This window comes from Ursus arctos, unplaced genomic scaffold, assembly GCF_023065955.2.
Source record: "Ursus arctos isolate Adak ecotype North America unplaced genomic scaffold, UrsArc2.0 scaffold_5, whole genome shotgun sequence".
Lineage (NCBI taxonomy): Eukaryota > Metazoa > Chordata > Mammalia > Carnivora > Ursidae > Ursus > Ursus arctos.
Window position 1 is genome coordinate 62,163,273 of NW_026623067.1, and position 15,768 is coordinate 62,179,040.

At 35.9% G+C, this 15,768-nt stretch overlaps 1 protein-coding gene across 1 annotated transcript in view; it reads left to right on the top strand.

Annotated features, from left to right (window-relative positions):
• Positions 1 to 15,768, top strand: part of SCAMP1 (secretory carrier membrane protein 1) — a 119,763-nt gene that overhangs the window by 43,800 nt on the left and 60,195 nt on the right. The window contains exons 3-6 of the mRNA XM_026498738.4: positions 3,939 to 4,037; positions 5,424 to 5,532; positions 8,146 to 8,274; positions 12,340 to 12,499. Coding sequence (XP_026354523.1) covers positions 3,939 to 4,037; positions 5,424 to 5,532; positions 8,146 to 8,274; positions 12,340 to 12,499 — 497 coding nt within the window. The remainder of the gene's footprint in view (positions 1 to 3,938; positions 4,038 to 5,423; positions 5,533 to 8,145; positions 8,275 to 12,339; positions 12,500 to 15,768) is intronic.

A 15,768-nucleotide genomic window follows, 5' to 3' on the forward strand; every position in this document is an offset into this window, starting at 1 on the left:
TGGGGTGCCTGGGTGGCTCAGTCGTTAAGCAGCTGCCTTTGGCTCAGGGCGTGATCCTGGCATTCTGGGATCGAGCCCCACATTGGGCTCCTCTGCTGGGAGCCTGCTTCTTCCTCTCCCACTCCCCCTGCCTGTGTTCCCTCTCTTGCTGGCTGTCTGTCTCTCTGTCAAATAAATAAATAAAATCTTAAAAAAAAAAAGATATAATTTCTTTCTTTCTTTAGAGAGCGAGCATGTGAGTGGGGGGAAAGGGTGGAGGGAGAGAGAGAGGAAGAGAGAGAATCCCAGACTCTGTGGTGAGCATGAGACCAACGCAAGGCTTGATCCCAAGTGAAATCAAGAGTCATACGCTCAACCAACTGAGCCACCCAGGCACCCCCATCCCAAAGATTTTGGACCATTGTGTTTTCATTTTCTTTGGTTTCCATGTAATTTTTGATTTCTTTGATTTCTTGGTTGGCCCATTCAGTGTTTAATAGCATGTTATTTCACGTCCATGTATTTGTATTCCTTCCAGATTTTTTCTTGTGGTTGATTTCTAGTTTCATAGCGTTGTGGTCAGAAAAGATGCATGGTATGACTTTGAATTTTTTGAATTTGTTGAGAGTTTTTTTGTGGCCTCATATATGATCTATTCTGGAAAATGTCCAGTGTGCACTTGAATGTGTATTCTGCTCTTTTAGGATGGAATGTTTTGAATATGTCTTAAGTCCACCTGGTCCATTGTGTCATTCAAAGCCACTGTTTCCTTGTTGATTTTCTGTTTGAATGATCTGTCCATTGATGCAAGTAGGGTGTTAAAGCCCTCTACTGTCACCATTATTACTATTGATTAGTTCCTTTATATTTGTTAACTATTTTATGTATTTGGGTGCTCCCATGTTAGGTGCATATATATTTACAGTTGTTATCTCTTCTTGTTATCTCTTCTTGTCTCCTTCATTATTATATAGTGCCCTTGTTTGTCTCTTGTGGTCTTTTGTTTTAAGTCTGTTTTGTCCAATATAGATATTGCTACCCAGGTTTTTTTTGGCATCCATTTGCATGATAAATGTTTTTCTGTCCCCTCACTTTTGATCTGCAGGTGTCTTTAGGTCTGAAATGAGTCTCTTGTGGGCAGCATATACGTGGATCTTATTTGTGTATCCACTCTGTCACCCTCTGTCTTTTAATTGGATCATTTAGTCCATTTACATTCAGAGCAATTATTAATAGATATGTAGTTATGTCATTTTGTTTTATGGTTGTTTCTATAGATTTTCTGATTCTTTCTTCCTGTCTTTCATGGTTAATTGGCTTTTTTTCATGATATGTTTGGATCCCTTTCTCTTTAGTTTTTGTATATTTATTACTGGGTTTTGATTTTTGGTTACCATTATATTTGTATATAACATCTTCTGCATATAGCAGTCTATATTAAAGTTGATGGTTGCTTAAGTTTAAACCCATTCTTTGCTCCTCTTCCTCCTGTCTTGTAGGTATATAGTGTCATATTTCACATTCCTTTTATTTTATGAATCTCTTCAATGAGTTTTACAGAAATATTTATTTTTACTGCTTTTGTGTTTTTTATTTTTTGTACTCTCACTTATGGTCTTTCTTTTTCACTCAAAGAATCCTCTTTAAAATTTCTTGTAGGGCTGGTTTAGTGCTTATGAATTCCTTTAACATTTGTTTTCCTGGGAAACTCTTTCTCTCTCTTTCTATTCTGGATGATCACCTTACTGGATAGAGCATTCTTGGCTGCAGATTTTCCCCTTGTACTGCTTTGAATGTATCACGCCACTCCCTTCTGGCCTGCAAAGTTGCTGCTGAAAAATTCACTTGTAGCCTTATTGGATTTTCCTTGTATGTAACTGCTACCTTTTGTCTTTAAATGTTTTTTCTTTATCCCTACTTTTTGCCATTTTAATTGCTATGTGTCTTGCTGTGGACCTCCTTGGGTTGAATTTTTTTAGAGGATCTCCCTTCCTCCTGAATCTGGATATCTGTTACCTTCCCCACATTAGGGAAGTTTTCAGTTATTTCTTCAAATAAATTTTCTGCCTCTCTCTCTCCTTCTGAGATCCCTGTCATGTTGATGTTACTACCTTTGATGGAGTTGCTGAGTTCCTTAATACTGTTCTCAATTTGTATACTTTTCTTTCCTTTGCTCAGCTTGGTTACTTTGTATTACTCTGTCTTCCAGGTATTAATTCATTCCTTGGCTTCATCAAGACTGCTATTTACTACATCAAGTGTATTTTTAATTTCACTTATTGTGTTCTTGACCTCTGGTTCTTTTTTTTATCTCCGTGTTAAGGGTCTCACTGATGTCCTCCACTCTTTTCTCCAGTCCAGTGAGTTTCTTTTTGATCATTACTTTAAATTTTCTTTCAGGCATCTTATTTATAACCATTTTGCTTTGGTCTCTTGCTGTGGTTTGGTTTGTTCTTTCATTTGGGAGATGTTTCTCTGTCTTCTCATTCTGTTTGACTTTCTGTGTCTGTTCTCTGTGTTAGAGAAGTCAGCTACTTTCTTTACTCTTAACAATAATAGCCTTTGAAGAAGAGGTATTATAGAACCCTGTAGTGCAGTGTCCCTGTCCCCCAGGGTGTGTTGCGGGTGCTCTGCTGTTGAGTTCTGGCATCTTTTTCCTTCAGTCCAGTTGTTTGCTGATGCTCTCTTTACCTACTGTGAGTAGCAAGGCGTGCAGTGGCCTCCTTGTGAAATAATACCTGCCACTGCTGGAACTGCAGTCCTGCAAAAGAAGCAGGTCAGGAGATGTACTGGCAGGAGGGTCTTCTGGGAGGAGGGACCCCACAGCAGCAGGACTCAGGGGAGCATGACTGGGAAGGGCTGATCTGCCAAAGCACATATGGCGGGGCTTGGTTTGGTGTAAGCAAGTTAAGTAGCATGTGTCCACACAGTGCTGGTTTCCGCAGGTGGCTGTTATTTATGCTGGGGAGCAGGGGAGGAAAATGTCACCTGCCAGCTCCTTTATTCCTGGAGGCGTCTCCCTATGATTGCTGTCTCTCCGGGCTGTGCTCTGAGATGAGCAAATCTCTCCGCTTCTTGTCTGCTCATGGCATTTTTCAAATGGCTAGTTCTACACTGCATCTGCATAGGCTGTTTTTCATGCTCTCTCTTTAAGATGAGGGACTCTGTTTCCTAACATCTTCTGGGCTCTCCCAGTGCTGAATATGCTGGTTTTTAAAATTCTAGGTTTTAAGTCCTGCTGGTTTTAAGAACTCATGAAATTTCAAAGGCAAATATGGAGATTCATCCTCCCTGCTAGCAGGCTCCCCTGTATGAAAGTCTGTTTGCCGCTGTTCTCTGTGCCATGGGCTCCTTCTCAGTGGCGGCTGACTGTGGTCCCTTTTGCTCCCAGACTCTGTCTTTGCCCTTCATACCTCCTTTGATGTGGACTCTTCCCTGCCTTTCATTGTGGAGTGTCTGCCAGCCCTTGGGCTGTTTCCCGTTATTTCCGTGGATGTGGATGTTTTCTAGTTGTATCTGTGGGAGGAGCTGAGTTTAGGGCCCTCCTCCTCTGCCATCTTCTCAGCCAACCTCTCCTATGAACTTTTTAGGGCCCCGGCACATCCCTTTCTTTGGTGGAAAGAGTTAACAATTAACCTTGATGTAAATTCCTCAGTTTGGCACTATTTGTATTTTACTAAAAAGCAATACTTCACAGTTTTATTTTGTGTTTTTACACGTGGCATCCTGGAGGAGAGTGTTTGCGGTGTAGTGGTAGCGGTAACAGCCAAATTGGAGAGTTGAGGAGTGAGTGAGTTTGAGAAAATGGAGATGGAGCGCTGAAGCAGCACTTTACTACACACTAGAGGAGGGAGAGAGGAATTCTTGGTGTTTTGCTTTTTTGGGGGGTTAGGCCTTTTGAAAGAAGTTAAAATTGGATCTCTGTCTTATATAATTTGTCCTTTTCTTAATCTTCCTAGCCTCCACCAGGCACTGTGAAAATGCCTAATGTACCCAGTACACAACCAGCAATAATGAAACCAACGGAGGAACATCCAGCTTATACACAGATTGCAAAGGTTAGTTCATGTTATGTGTGTAAATTTGTATTGGAAATTACAATATCAGTAACATCTTCAGAGTAGAATTCTTTATATGTTGCCTTACTTAATTTTTTTTTTTTTGCCTTATTTAATTTTTAACTTACTTTTGAGTCTGGGTTAGCTAGTTTGTCAACCCTATAACACAGTTCTTTTTCAGCTTGTAATATTGACTTTATCCTATTATTAGCAGTTATTGAATTCATATATCCTCTTTATGAACAACTTGTTTAGGGAAATTTTTGTTGCCTTTTGTTGGCCTCACTTGTACCAATAATAAGAAACTATTGGAAAAGAGTTGTAATGGCTAAGCAAAGGACAATGGTAGGAAGTAGCAGGTGGTAAAAATATGAGAATAAAGGAGATGAATAGGATGCCTTGTGTTACATAAAGGCAGATGGAGTTACAAACCAGAATTTCTTAATCATATCCTTCTTTCATCTCATTGTCTTCTAAAATAGAAGATACTGTATATTCTTGCATTGGAAACCTTAGGTACCATTCAAACCAATTCTTAAGAGGCAATTCAGTTATCATTTTCTCCCTTTGTCTGTTTTGCCTCAGTTGTTCCCTTTGTTCATCATTCTCATTTAGGCATAGAGGTCACCTTAATTTTATTTTCCCAATTAGGACTCTGACTTACTGAGAGAATTTTGCCCTGTTCTAAATATGCCCAATATTTTCACTGACGGTTTTCATAACCAGAAAACCAAAATCAGGGACGCCTGGGTGGCTCAGTTGTTTAAGCGTCTGTCTTCAGCTGGGTCCTGGGATTGAGTCCCGCATCGGGCTCCTTGCTCCGTGGGGAGCCTGCTTCTCCCTCTGCCTGCCAATCCCCCTGCTTGTGCTCTCTCTTTCTGACAAATGAATAAATAAAATCTTTAAAAATAAAACAAAACAAAACAAAAAACCCCAAACCAAAATCAGTCAAGTATCTCTATAATATCTTCTGAAACTGTAACTTTCAGTGAATTCCTGTATTTTTTTAAAAGATTTTATTTATTTATTTGAGAGAGAGAGAGCCAGGGGTAGCGACAGAGATAGAGCACGACCGGGGAGGAGAGGGAGAAGCAGACTCCCCACTGACGGGGAGCCCCATGACTGACTAAACCACCAAGGTGCCCCTGAATTCCTATATTTTGGAAGAGTATTTGAATTAAGATTCTGACATTGTATGACTCTTGATCTTGGGGTTGTGAGTTCAAGTCCCACATTCAGTGAAGAGATGACTAAAAAATAAACTTAAAAAAAAGTTTCTGGCATTGTAGAGGAAGAGAGGGAGTAGATAGCATAGTTGTGTTACAGGATTTTCTAATTCTGACAACCTGTTCATTCACTGATGTTTTGTTTGTTTGTTTGTTTAAGGAACATGCTTTGGCACAAGCTGAGCTTCTTAAGCGCCAAGAAGAACTAGAAAGAAAAGCAGCAGAATTAGATCGACGAGAACGAGAAATGCAAAATCTCAGTCAACATGGTAGTATCCAAAGAAATTTGAAATAAAAATAATTTCTAAACACTTTAAATTATGCCTGTACTAGCTCTTAAGCCATTTGGCTTATGGATAAAGCCATGCCATTTTTTCCTGTTCTAGCAAGATCAGAAAGCAGATTTCCTGCTTGTTACTCTGTAGCTCTCTGATCTTGGCTGATTTGCATAGTCTTTTGATAGATTATAACAGTGTTAGCCTTATCACACAGAAAGTGAATGTGAATATGATAATTTTGGGGTTTGGCCAGGAGCCTTTGATTCTGCACTTGGGCCCTCTTTGAGTCTATTGAAACTTTAAGAGTACATGGGATTGTGCCCTAAATTTAACTTTTTTATTCAGCCCAGTTTCTAATTATCTGCCCCTGTCTTCAGCAGTATAACATACCTGTCAAATCATATTAAAAAAAAATGTGTGGCATGACTCTGGGAAGCCTCGGGTTTCTCAATAATACCAAAGAAATAAGTACTGAATTGATCATTTGCCATGAAATCTATTAGACTGTGACTACCAAAGGCCACTTCAAGGTCGTATCTTAGAGAAAGGTAGCAGTGTCTGGCTACAGGATTAAAGAGCTAGACAGGTCATTGTTACTATGTCTAGGATAGTGACAGGGCTAGGTCAGCAACAATATACTGAACTATTTCTTCCTTATCTTAGATTGTGTAAGCCTAAGTCAGAGGACGACAAATACAATATGATTTCACTCATATGTGGAGTTTAAGAAACAAAACCAACGATCATAGGGGGAGAAAAGAGGCAAATTGAGAAACACACTCAGCTGTAGAGAACAAACTGATGGTTACCAGAGGGGAGGTGGGTGGGGTTGGGGGTCAAGGAGTGCACTTGCTGTGATGAGCACCAGGTATTGTATGGAAGTGTTAAACCACTATAATGTACCCCTGAAACTAGTATTACACTATATGTTAACTAGCAAATGTAAATAAAAACTAAAAATAAAATTTATATATTCAAAGACTATTAAAAAAAGTGTGTAAGCCTAGGGCCTTGTGAGGACACATTCATCCTTGGCCATTTTGTTGGCTTGCGACATTAGAGAGAACATCTATAAAAGGAGAAGCTAAAGGTTTATTTGAGATCAGTGTTTTTGAAATACCTGTAGTAAAATCTGTCCTATGTCCTTAGTATTGACTAATATAAGTTATTTCTATGGGAGATACTTTAGTAAAGATAGTAATGAAGAGTGAGAAATTAAGTGTTAGACTTTGTAGTACGTTACACTTATCCTCTATTAATTCATTTAATTATCAGTATAATTCCCTGAAGAGTGGTGTAGTTGTTATTCTCTTGTTATTTCTACTCTTAAATTTATGAAGAAATATAAGATTTTATAGATGTCTTCAGATTTTATCAAGTCTTCAAGAGTTTAAGGTACCCAATGCCCCCTAGCCAATAAATGGCTAGACACTTCTGTTTTCAGGTCCTAGTTCTTATGTTGCTATTCTCTGCTCCTCTCAAGTAGTATGAAACTTATATGAGAAATGAATATGAAATTTGGAAAGAATTATAAATAGCACATCATGTTGGGAAGAATCAGACATAGGTCTTTCTTGTTTTCACTGTAAAATTTTCTTCATCTATATGAAATCAAATTTTCAAAAATTGTTGCATATAATTTCTAAAATGAGAAATGGCCTTTAGGTGTTGTGTTTACCTTCTGTTTTTAATGTTTTGACTTCTTGCTTTAATTTTAGTGTTTCTATTGCTCCCACCGCTTCCCAAGCCCTATTTTCAGTTTCATTTCTTTATAAAGACATGTTTTTCCCTCCTCATAGTTTGAATTTATTTTTCCTCTCGGTTTTTGATGGTGTTAAAATTCCCTGGCTCCCGTCTCCTGACTGTTTCATATTTTCTCCTAGTTTGATGGTTTTCTTACATGGATATTTTGAATATCATTTTTTCAGACTTTGGGATATCCAAATTTGATTCTTTGGTATTAGTGAATCGTGTGTTTCTTCATGGAGTTAACAGTAGAAAACTCAAAATTCAGAAGCTGGTCTTCCCTCTCCACATGGGCTAGGAATTATATTCAAAGACTTAAGATGCTGAAGAGGAAATTGTAGATATTTAAAAACTGCATGACCTTCACATGACAGCCAGACTCTTGGGACTTTGAGAAATAAGTCTGTTTTTAGGGTAGAGTCACAGGGTATGTCTTTTTGCTCTTTTTTATTTGTTTCTTGTATCAACTGTATATAAATGGTTCCTGCTAAACATTATTTGACACTGGAAAAATATTTTACCATCTACTGTTTTCTAAAGTGATACCCTGGGGGAAAAATTTCAGATTTTTTTTTTTTAAAGTAATCTCTACACCCAGTGCAGGATTTGAACCCACAAGCCTAGATCAAGAGTCGCATACTCTATCGACTGAGCCAGCCATGTGCCCCTACTTTGGGAAAATTTTTTAAAATGCAAAGCTTGGCTTTCAAAGCTGTATAAATATAGGAATGTAGAGATACAGGATTTGATTTATAAAACATCTATTAAAAGAACAAATAATGTTCTTTATTATGAAACCAAAAGTAAGAATAGCACATATTGGTCCTAATATACTTTTTTTTTTTTTTTAATTTGCAGGCAGAAAAAATAATTGGCCGCCTCTCCCTGGCAATTTTCCTGTGGGACCTTGTTTTTATCAGGATTTTTCTGTAGACATTCCTGTAGAATTCCAGAAGACAGTAAAGATTATGTACTACTTGTGGATGTGTGAGTATAAAATAAATTGTATGTTCAACAGAGTTTATGTTTTATTGTCAAAACCACCCTTTTTGGAATTCAGATATTAAGGATAGTATCACGAAAAGGTTTTTTGGTATGGCTCTTAATTTTCAGAGTGAAACATATTTAGGTATTGCAAAATTGGACTGTATGCGACAATCTAAACTGAGGAAAGCATATATGAGAACTGGCATTCTTTTGAGGAAAGAACTTCTCTGTCACTTATGTTTTGAGGAAAAAGGAGTAGTTGTAAAATACTATCTAGGTAATACTTGTTTTGAAAAAAATTATACTATTTTTATACAAATGAAGGCTGTTTAAAAAATTCTTCAAAGCATTATGACTTTTTAAAAGGGCCATAAAATATTATTATAATTTGTCTTAGAGCTTTGAGCACAATTACTTTTCTAGTGGTTGATAAGTACTTTTATTATTGGAAGTACCTAGTTAATATAGGATATTTTACTAAATGGAACATTAGGACATATATTTACACTGTGGTGCTTGCATTGTTTTGAGTATAATTACAATTCATGTAATAACTAAAATAAAATGTAAAGCTGTTAACAGTTCTGTGTACACAGAATTCCCACTTTTTCTGTTTCACTTTTATTACAAACAGTAGTCTCAGCCCCTTTTAATATTACTATGTTAGTAGGAGAGATGTAGCTGTCATGACTTCTCACCTGCATAATTGCTGGGTTAATGGAGAATTTATAGTGTACATTCTTGATGGAGGAAATTTATGTGTGTTACTGTATAATTGGGGAGCCGTTTTTTTCCCCCTCCTAAATAAATGAGACAATTTTCCTCAAAATCTTTTCAGAGCATTCTTCACATATGTGAAGTTACTGTAGAATGTGAGTAGTGATTCCTTATGTATAGTATATTCTTAACTCTTAGTTTTTCTTTGAGATTTTGTTGTTGATCTAGCATCTTGCTAAATCTCCAGTGTAGGTAGTATTTTATACATTAAACATCAAAGGTTTTGATTTTATGTATGTACATGTAAACAACCCATGTATTTTATTTAATCAATATATGATATATGCATATATATAATAATTATTTTTTAATGGGCAGACCTGGCCTGGCATTTTAAGTATAAGTTCTTTGACCTAGTGGAAAAACAGATTTTGGATGGGGGAGATAGGGGTTGGAAGAAAATTCTACAAGGAATTTAGTGAATAGAGATTGAATGGGAAGATGATTAATTTTAACTGAATGGTTACTTTACTAATGCTAATTGTTTCAAAATAGTTCTGTTTTGTTTTATAAATATATAACTTTCTGAGGTATTTAGAGTACAGTTTTTCTTAATCCTGTTGAGTTGACAGATCTCGTATTTAAAGAGCTCTCAATATTTAAAGAAGCATTACCTGGAATAAAGTAAGATCTAGTACCAGCTCAATGATGTTTCTAAATTTCATAGAATGGAGATTGTTTTAATAAGTTATTTTCAAGAAGTGTCAACCTGTTAATGATTTCAGAGGAGACGAGTGCTTCCACACTGTAGCAATAATTATAATGAAAGACAACAGTCATTGAGAATTTATTTGTGCCAGGCACAGTACTCATCACTTTGTATACATGATGTTATTAACTCCTAACTACACTGTGAAGCAGGTACTCTCTTACTTACCTAAGGTAGGGAAACCAAAGCTTAGAGAATTGGAGTAACTTGTTCAGGACCGCACAACAATTAGGATTGGAGTTGGATAGCTTGACTCCAGAGCCCAGAGTCTAGATTTCCATGTTTTACAACCTACGGAGTACCAAAATGAAGAAGTAATTTATGTTTTAAACCCAAATAAGTGAAGATATACTTTCAAAAGTACCTTACTTGAAATAAAAAATTTACTCTATAAAGGAACTGAAGCAATTAGAACTATCACTGAAATGATTCTTAACCTCTTTGAGTATATTCTTGAATTTAAAAAAAAAAAAAAGGAAAACAAGCCACTTAAAGATCAGTTAGTCAAGAAGATAATTATACTGTTTAAAATCCGTTTATGTTAGGTGTTTGTGTTGTAATGCAGAGTTTATCAAGAAGAATATTGTACTGATAGTTGCATATTTAGGTCCACTAATAACAGATTTGAGTGCTTAATAAAGCAAATGGAAATTTTCTGTGAAGTTGAGTCATTCAGTTTACAAATCATGTGGAGAAAATGCCCTAAAAATTTTAGTGTTATATGTATACCTGGAATCCACCAAGTGGATTGGAATGGGATTGAAATTAGCAACATAGAATCATGTGTTTCACGTTACTTGCCTTTCTGTATATTTTTTGATCTGTGTGTAAGTGGACTAATTGTTTAATAAGTAGGCCTGGACATCTTACTTCTTGGGGGTACAAATAAATTACTTATTGATCATGGTTTTTGGTTACTGTGAAAACGTTTAGAAAGAAATTTTAATAGATTACACAAAATTAAATTGAGATTTTTATCAATAGTTGGAAGAATTTTTAATGAACCTTAAATACACATATCCATATTTTCTTTCTTAGGCGAATTAGGAGATAAACCTTTAAAAATTCTCTTAAGGTTGAAATTTGAATTATAATGTTGTGAATATATAAAACTTTTTTGGGCAGTTGGATGCTATTTAATGTTAAAAAACGATAACTTCCTATTTCACGGTCTTTTGAAATCTGTTTTTAAGCCATTGACAAAAACTGCTTTTATTTTGAGACTAAAGATCGTGTGTAAATTTATTAGGAAGCTAATTTCTGTGAGAGTTAGAAATCCTAATGGTAATAAAGTTAATAAGGAAGAGTCTTCTTTGTATAATAGAATGGAATGGAGTTTTAAACGTGGAAGAGCTCCTGTATTTCTGTAGCTGAAAAATTGAAATGCAGAGGTTGATTAGCTCAATAGAATATCTCTATAACCCAGGTGTTTTCACTCTTCCTCTGGTGCCCTGTCTCTTAGAGTTTGTATATTTTGCTAGTCAATAAAGCAAATTTAGAGGCACCCTATAATGTATGTCTTTATCTTCTTTTGTTAATTTAACTAGTTTTATTTAATAAGTTGGAAAAATTTTAAAGTTTTTAATATAAGTTGAGATTTTTGTATTTGGATTTACTAGGTTTTTCATTTATTTTTAATTCAAGTAGTAGTTTGTTGGTGTGTTTTTCTTATATTAATTTACATTGAACATTATTTTAACTTTTGAAAAAAATATTTCTTTTAATTAAGCCTGTGAATAAATTTTTAAGAAATCCTTTTAAAAAGTTATTAATTATAATGGGTAAATGTAGTTCTTTAGGATCAAAGTATAGTTAGATAGTACTCAGATTTTTTGTTTTAGGTCTTTCTGGATATGTAATTATTAACAACATATGAAGAATTTTCCATTAACTGTGTTAATTAAAAGCAAGTTCTGCCACAGCAGCTGAAATGCATTATTTCCTTTCTTTAAAAGTAAGTTTAGTCCTCTACCAAAACACCGTATTTATCCCAGCACTTTAAAAAATGATAACCCTATGAAGATGAATAAGCCTGAGAGATTGACTATATGGTTCTTGAAATTGCTACTGTATTAGTATTTTTAGGTCAGTGCTTCTAATGAATTGCTTAAAAATGTTACAATGAGATTGCACAGGGCACTTTCCCAGTTTTGTCCTCCTTGTATAGTCTACTCTGGGAGGAGTTTGCAGCCTACTCTGTAAAAATGTAATTCAGAGCGTTGGATCTTTTTCCTCCCAAGTCCTGGTTCTTTCCCTGGCAGGGCCTTGGATCAGAGGCACATCATATGTTTCTTTCTCAAGGAAGAATCCCTTAAGGCAGTGCTTCTCTGGTAATTGCCCATTAGGAGAGGGCCAAAAGAATTGTTGCCAGACAGTGCGTATATTAAGGACTCTTTTTCCTGTATATACTGTTTTCAAATCAAATGTGTAAGAAACAGCAATGTGTTTTGAAAGATACTGACTGGAAACAAGGGGTAGAAGACATTTGCTCTAAGGAAGAATTTTTTCATTTACAATTTTTGTTGAATGAATTCATAAATTGAATGTAAACATTTCTATTTTGTTTTTTGATTCCACAGTCCACGCTGTAACCCTCTTTCTAAATATCTTCGGATGCTTGGCTTGGTTTTGTGTTGATCCTACAAGAGGGGTTGATTTTGGATTGAGTATCCTGTGGTTCTTGCTTTTTACTCCTTGTTCATTTGTCTGTTGGTACAGACCACTTTACGGAGCTTTCAGGTAAAATGTGTGTACTTTGAAATATACTCTTTAAAACCTGTGAAGTAAATAATTGGTAATTAACCTTAAGGGGAAAATTGACACATTTTCACTAAAATTTTTTTTATTGTGTAACATATTCTGACAAATTCATATGTAACATGCCTTTGTAGTAACTAGGTTTTGTAAGTCACAAAATCCCGTTCTTTTCTCCCGCTTGAGAAGATCAAACATGAAAATGAATGGAGAAATGACAGTAGTCTTATACCTTAATACTTATAGAATAAATATTCTATTTCATATGATACGCTTGACATTAAGGAAAATTTTGCTCTTCATTCCCCTTCAAAAAAAAAAAATCAGAAATGGTGATTACAGTCCAATTCTTAAATGAACCTAGGTAAGGTCGGTATACCTATGATATTTAAAGTGAGTCACTTTGACCTAGCAAGGTAATTAATTTCTATGTAAATTCACTTATCAAAAGTTCTCACATTTAAGAACCATTAAGATTATAAGATTATAATATTTTGTATGATATATTTTAATCCGTGATTAGGATTAATATTTCCTAAATGCATGTTCTGTGAGGTATTAATAAATGTTGCTGAAAAAGGGACTTACTAGCTTAGGTTTGGAAAAAGCCGAATAATAAAGTTAAATTTCTTCACTTCAGGATTTCTTAGATTCTTTTAAGAACCTACTGTGATTTGACTATGAAACCATTATTTTTCTGTGGAACACCTTGTTGGACTATTGCTTTAAGAAATAAATGTAGGGAAGTGCCGATTTAGATAACAGTTCTCTATGAGTCCATATATTCGGTCATTTATCAACTTATTTTTGAGTAAACTCGTTTGTGAGTAATGAACCTTTTTTTAGCTCTCATGAGTGAGGGGCAGCGTTACTAGGAAATAGGTTATGTATTGTGCAGATGTTATACTGGAGAAAATACAGGGCCACATTCAGTTTTTTTTCCCCATTTCAACATAGAATTTCTTTGATTAACCACAGTGTGTATTCCTTCGTTGTGGAATTAGAAACCCAGATATGTAAACAGATGAAAAAAAAAAAACAACAGAAGGAAAAGGGAAAAGATGAGGGAATTTGGGGAGAAAAGGAGTCATTCAACAGAAAACTAAATTGGTTAGAATTGGAATGAAGGGAAGAAAATGGATGGAAGGAGGAAAAGAAGGAAAGAATCTTTGGATATATTAGAATATGGAGGTTAGTTATCAAGGAATGGGGAGAGCTGCCCCCTCTGGATATGGGGTGGAGAGGAATAAAAGGACCTATTTACTCTTTCCATGATCTAGGAAGAGAGTTACTGCTGCTTTTTTCCTTGTTATCAAGGCCTGGCTCACAAGGTTTTAAAATTTTTTAACATCTGGCTTTGGGTTTTCTCTGCGTAGTTCCATCATGTTACTAATACATTTGTAATGATGCTGGTGGGTTAAGAATGGGATTGTTTTTGAGCCTTTAAAAGCGACATGAGGTGGCGCCTGGGTGGCTCAGTCGTTTAAGCATCTGCCTTCAGCTCAGGTCATGATCTTGGGATCCTTGGGATCTAGCCCCACATTGGGCTCCCTGCTCAGCGGGGAGTCTGCTTCTCGCACCGCATCTATCCCTCCCCCTCCACCACCTGTGGGTGCGTGCGTGCGCGCTCTCTCTCACATGCTCTTTCTCTAAATAAATAAACAAAATCTTAAAAAAAAATGAAAGTGACATGAGACTAATGACTTCTGGATTTTAAACCTTCTATGACTAACGTAGTCAAAACAAACTACTAAAAGCCAGCTTTCTGCCTTTTATTACTTGAAGTCACTTGGTTCCTTTTATTTCCTTTCTTTGCCGGTTGAAATAAAAATGCTTTGTGGAACATTTTTACTTCTGTCATTATTAATCTGTAGGCTAAGTTCTTAGCTGCATCTCAGTCTTTTAGAGTTTATCCCAAACACATTAATTATCTGGGTTTCTCTGTTCAGAGCAGAACTGAGAGGAATAATCTTTAATGGGGAAAGTTGAAATTAAAGTATTTTACATCATTACTGTACCTTCTCAGTATGTAACTTCGGCATTTCTTTCATCCACATTGCCACGTGTTTCTGAGCCTAAGTCTTTCCTGCTGTATGTGGTAGTTTGTTAAACTTGTATTGATAACAACTTTTTCTTTAAATATGAAAATCTCATCACAGGTACATTGGATATGATTCTTGATATTAAATATAGGGCTTTAAATAGACTTATTCACATGAATGCTTTATTTTACATCAGTTTTGATAGGGATTCCTGCCTTTGAGAAAGGCAGTCAGAATATGCAAGTGTTTCATATTTTGTTTCAAGACTGATGATTAAGAAATGAAAACAAGCATCTGAACATACTATGTAAGTCAGTAGAAAATGGTAGCTAAAACCTTTTAGGCCAGGTTCAAAGGTTTCTTGAGAGAAGTAGTTTTTGAAAGCATTTAGTTTTTATTAATCAGACTCTGGAGTGAAGCTAATATGCTTTTTAAAAGTTTTCGGGTTTTTTTTTTTGTTTGTTTAAAGTTTTACTTATTTATATTAGAGCAAGAGCGCACAAGCAGAGGGAGGGGCAGAGAGAGAGAAGCAGCCACTTAGGTGCCCCTAAAAGTTTTCAAGTTTTACTCTTCTCTCGCTAATGTGTATATCTGCCTCTTCTGCCATAAGATTATTTAAATATCTCCTGAATTTTATTTCTCCAAGTTTCCCCCCAGAAGTGAAGAAAAGACTAGTAAGCAGTAAGGCGCACCTGCGTGACTCAGTCGGTTATGCATCCGACTGTTGGTTTTGGCTCAGATCATGATCTCAGGGTTGTGAGATCAAGCCCTGCCTCCAGCTCACAGCTCATGCCCTGGGCATGGAGCTTGCTTAAGATTCTTTCTCTCCCTCTCTCTCTGCCCTGCCTCCCCCTTAAAAAAAAATAGTAAGCAGTAAGAAAGATATGGCAGAGATTGATTTTAGAATAAAGTAGTCATTGCAAACATAGAAGTTAGAGGAGGGGGGCGTTAGGTTTGAGAATGTGATCAGATTTTTCTTTTTTTAGTTCAGTGATTTTATTTTTTTCTTGTAGATGGAGGTAATTTCAAGTTTCTAGAGTAGTTGTTAGCTTTGTGGTGGAGTGCTAAAAATAAGGAGAGGACATATCAGGAAGCCTTTATTTCTAGAATGCAATGGAAATGTTGTACCTTAGCCATTTGGAATTGCATTTTTAATTGTCTTATGTGGGTTCTCTTTTGCCTCTCGACTCCCAGAGTAAAAGTAAATAAATT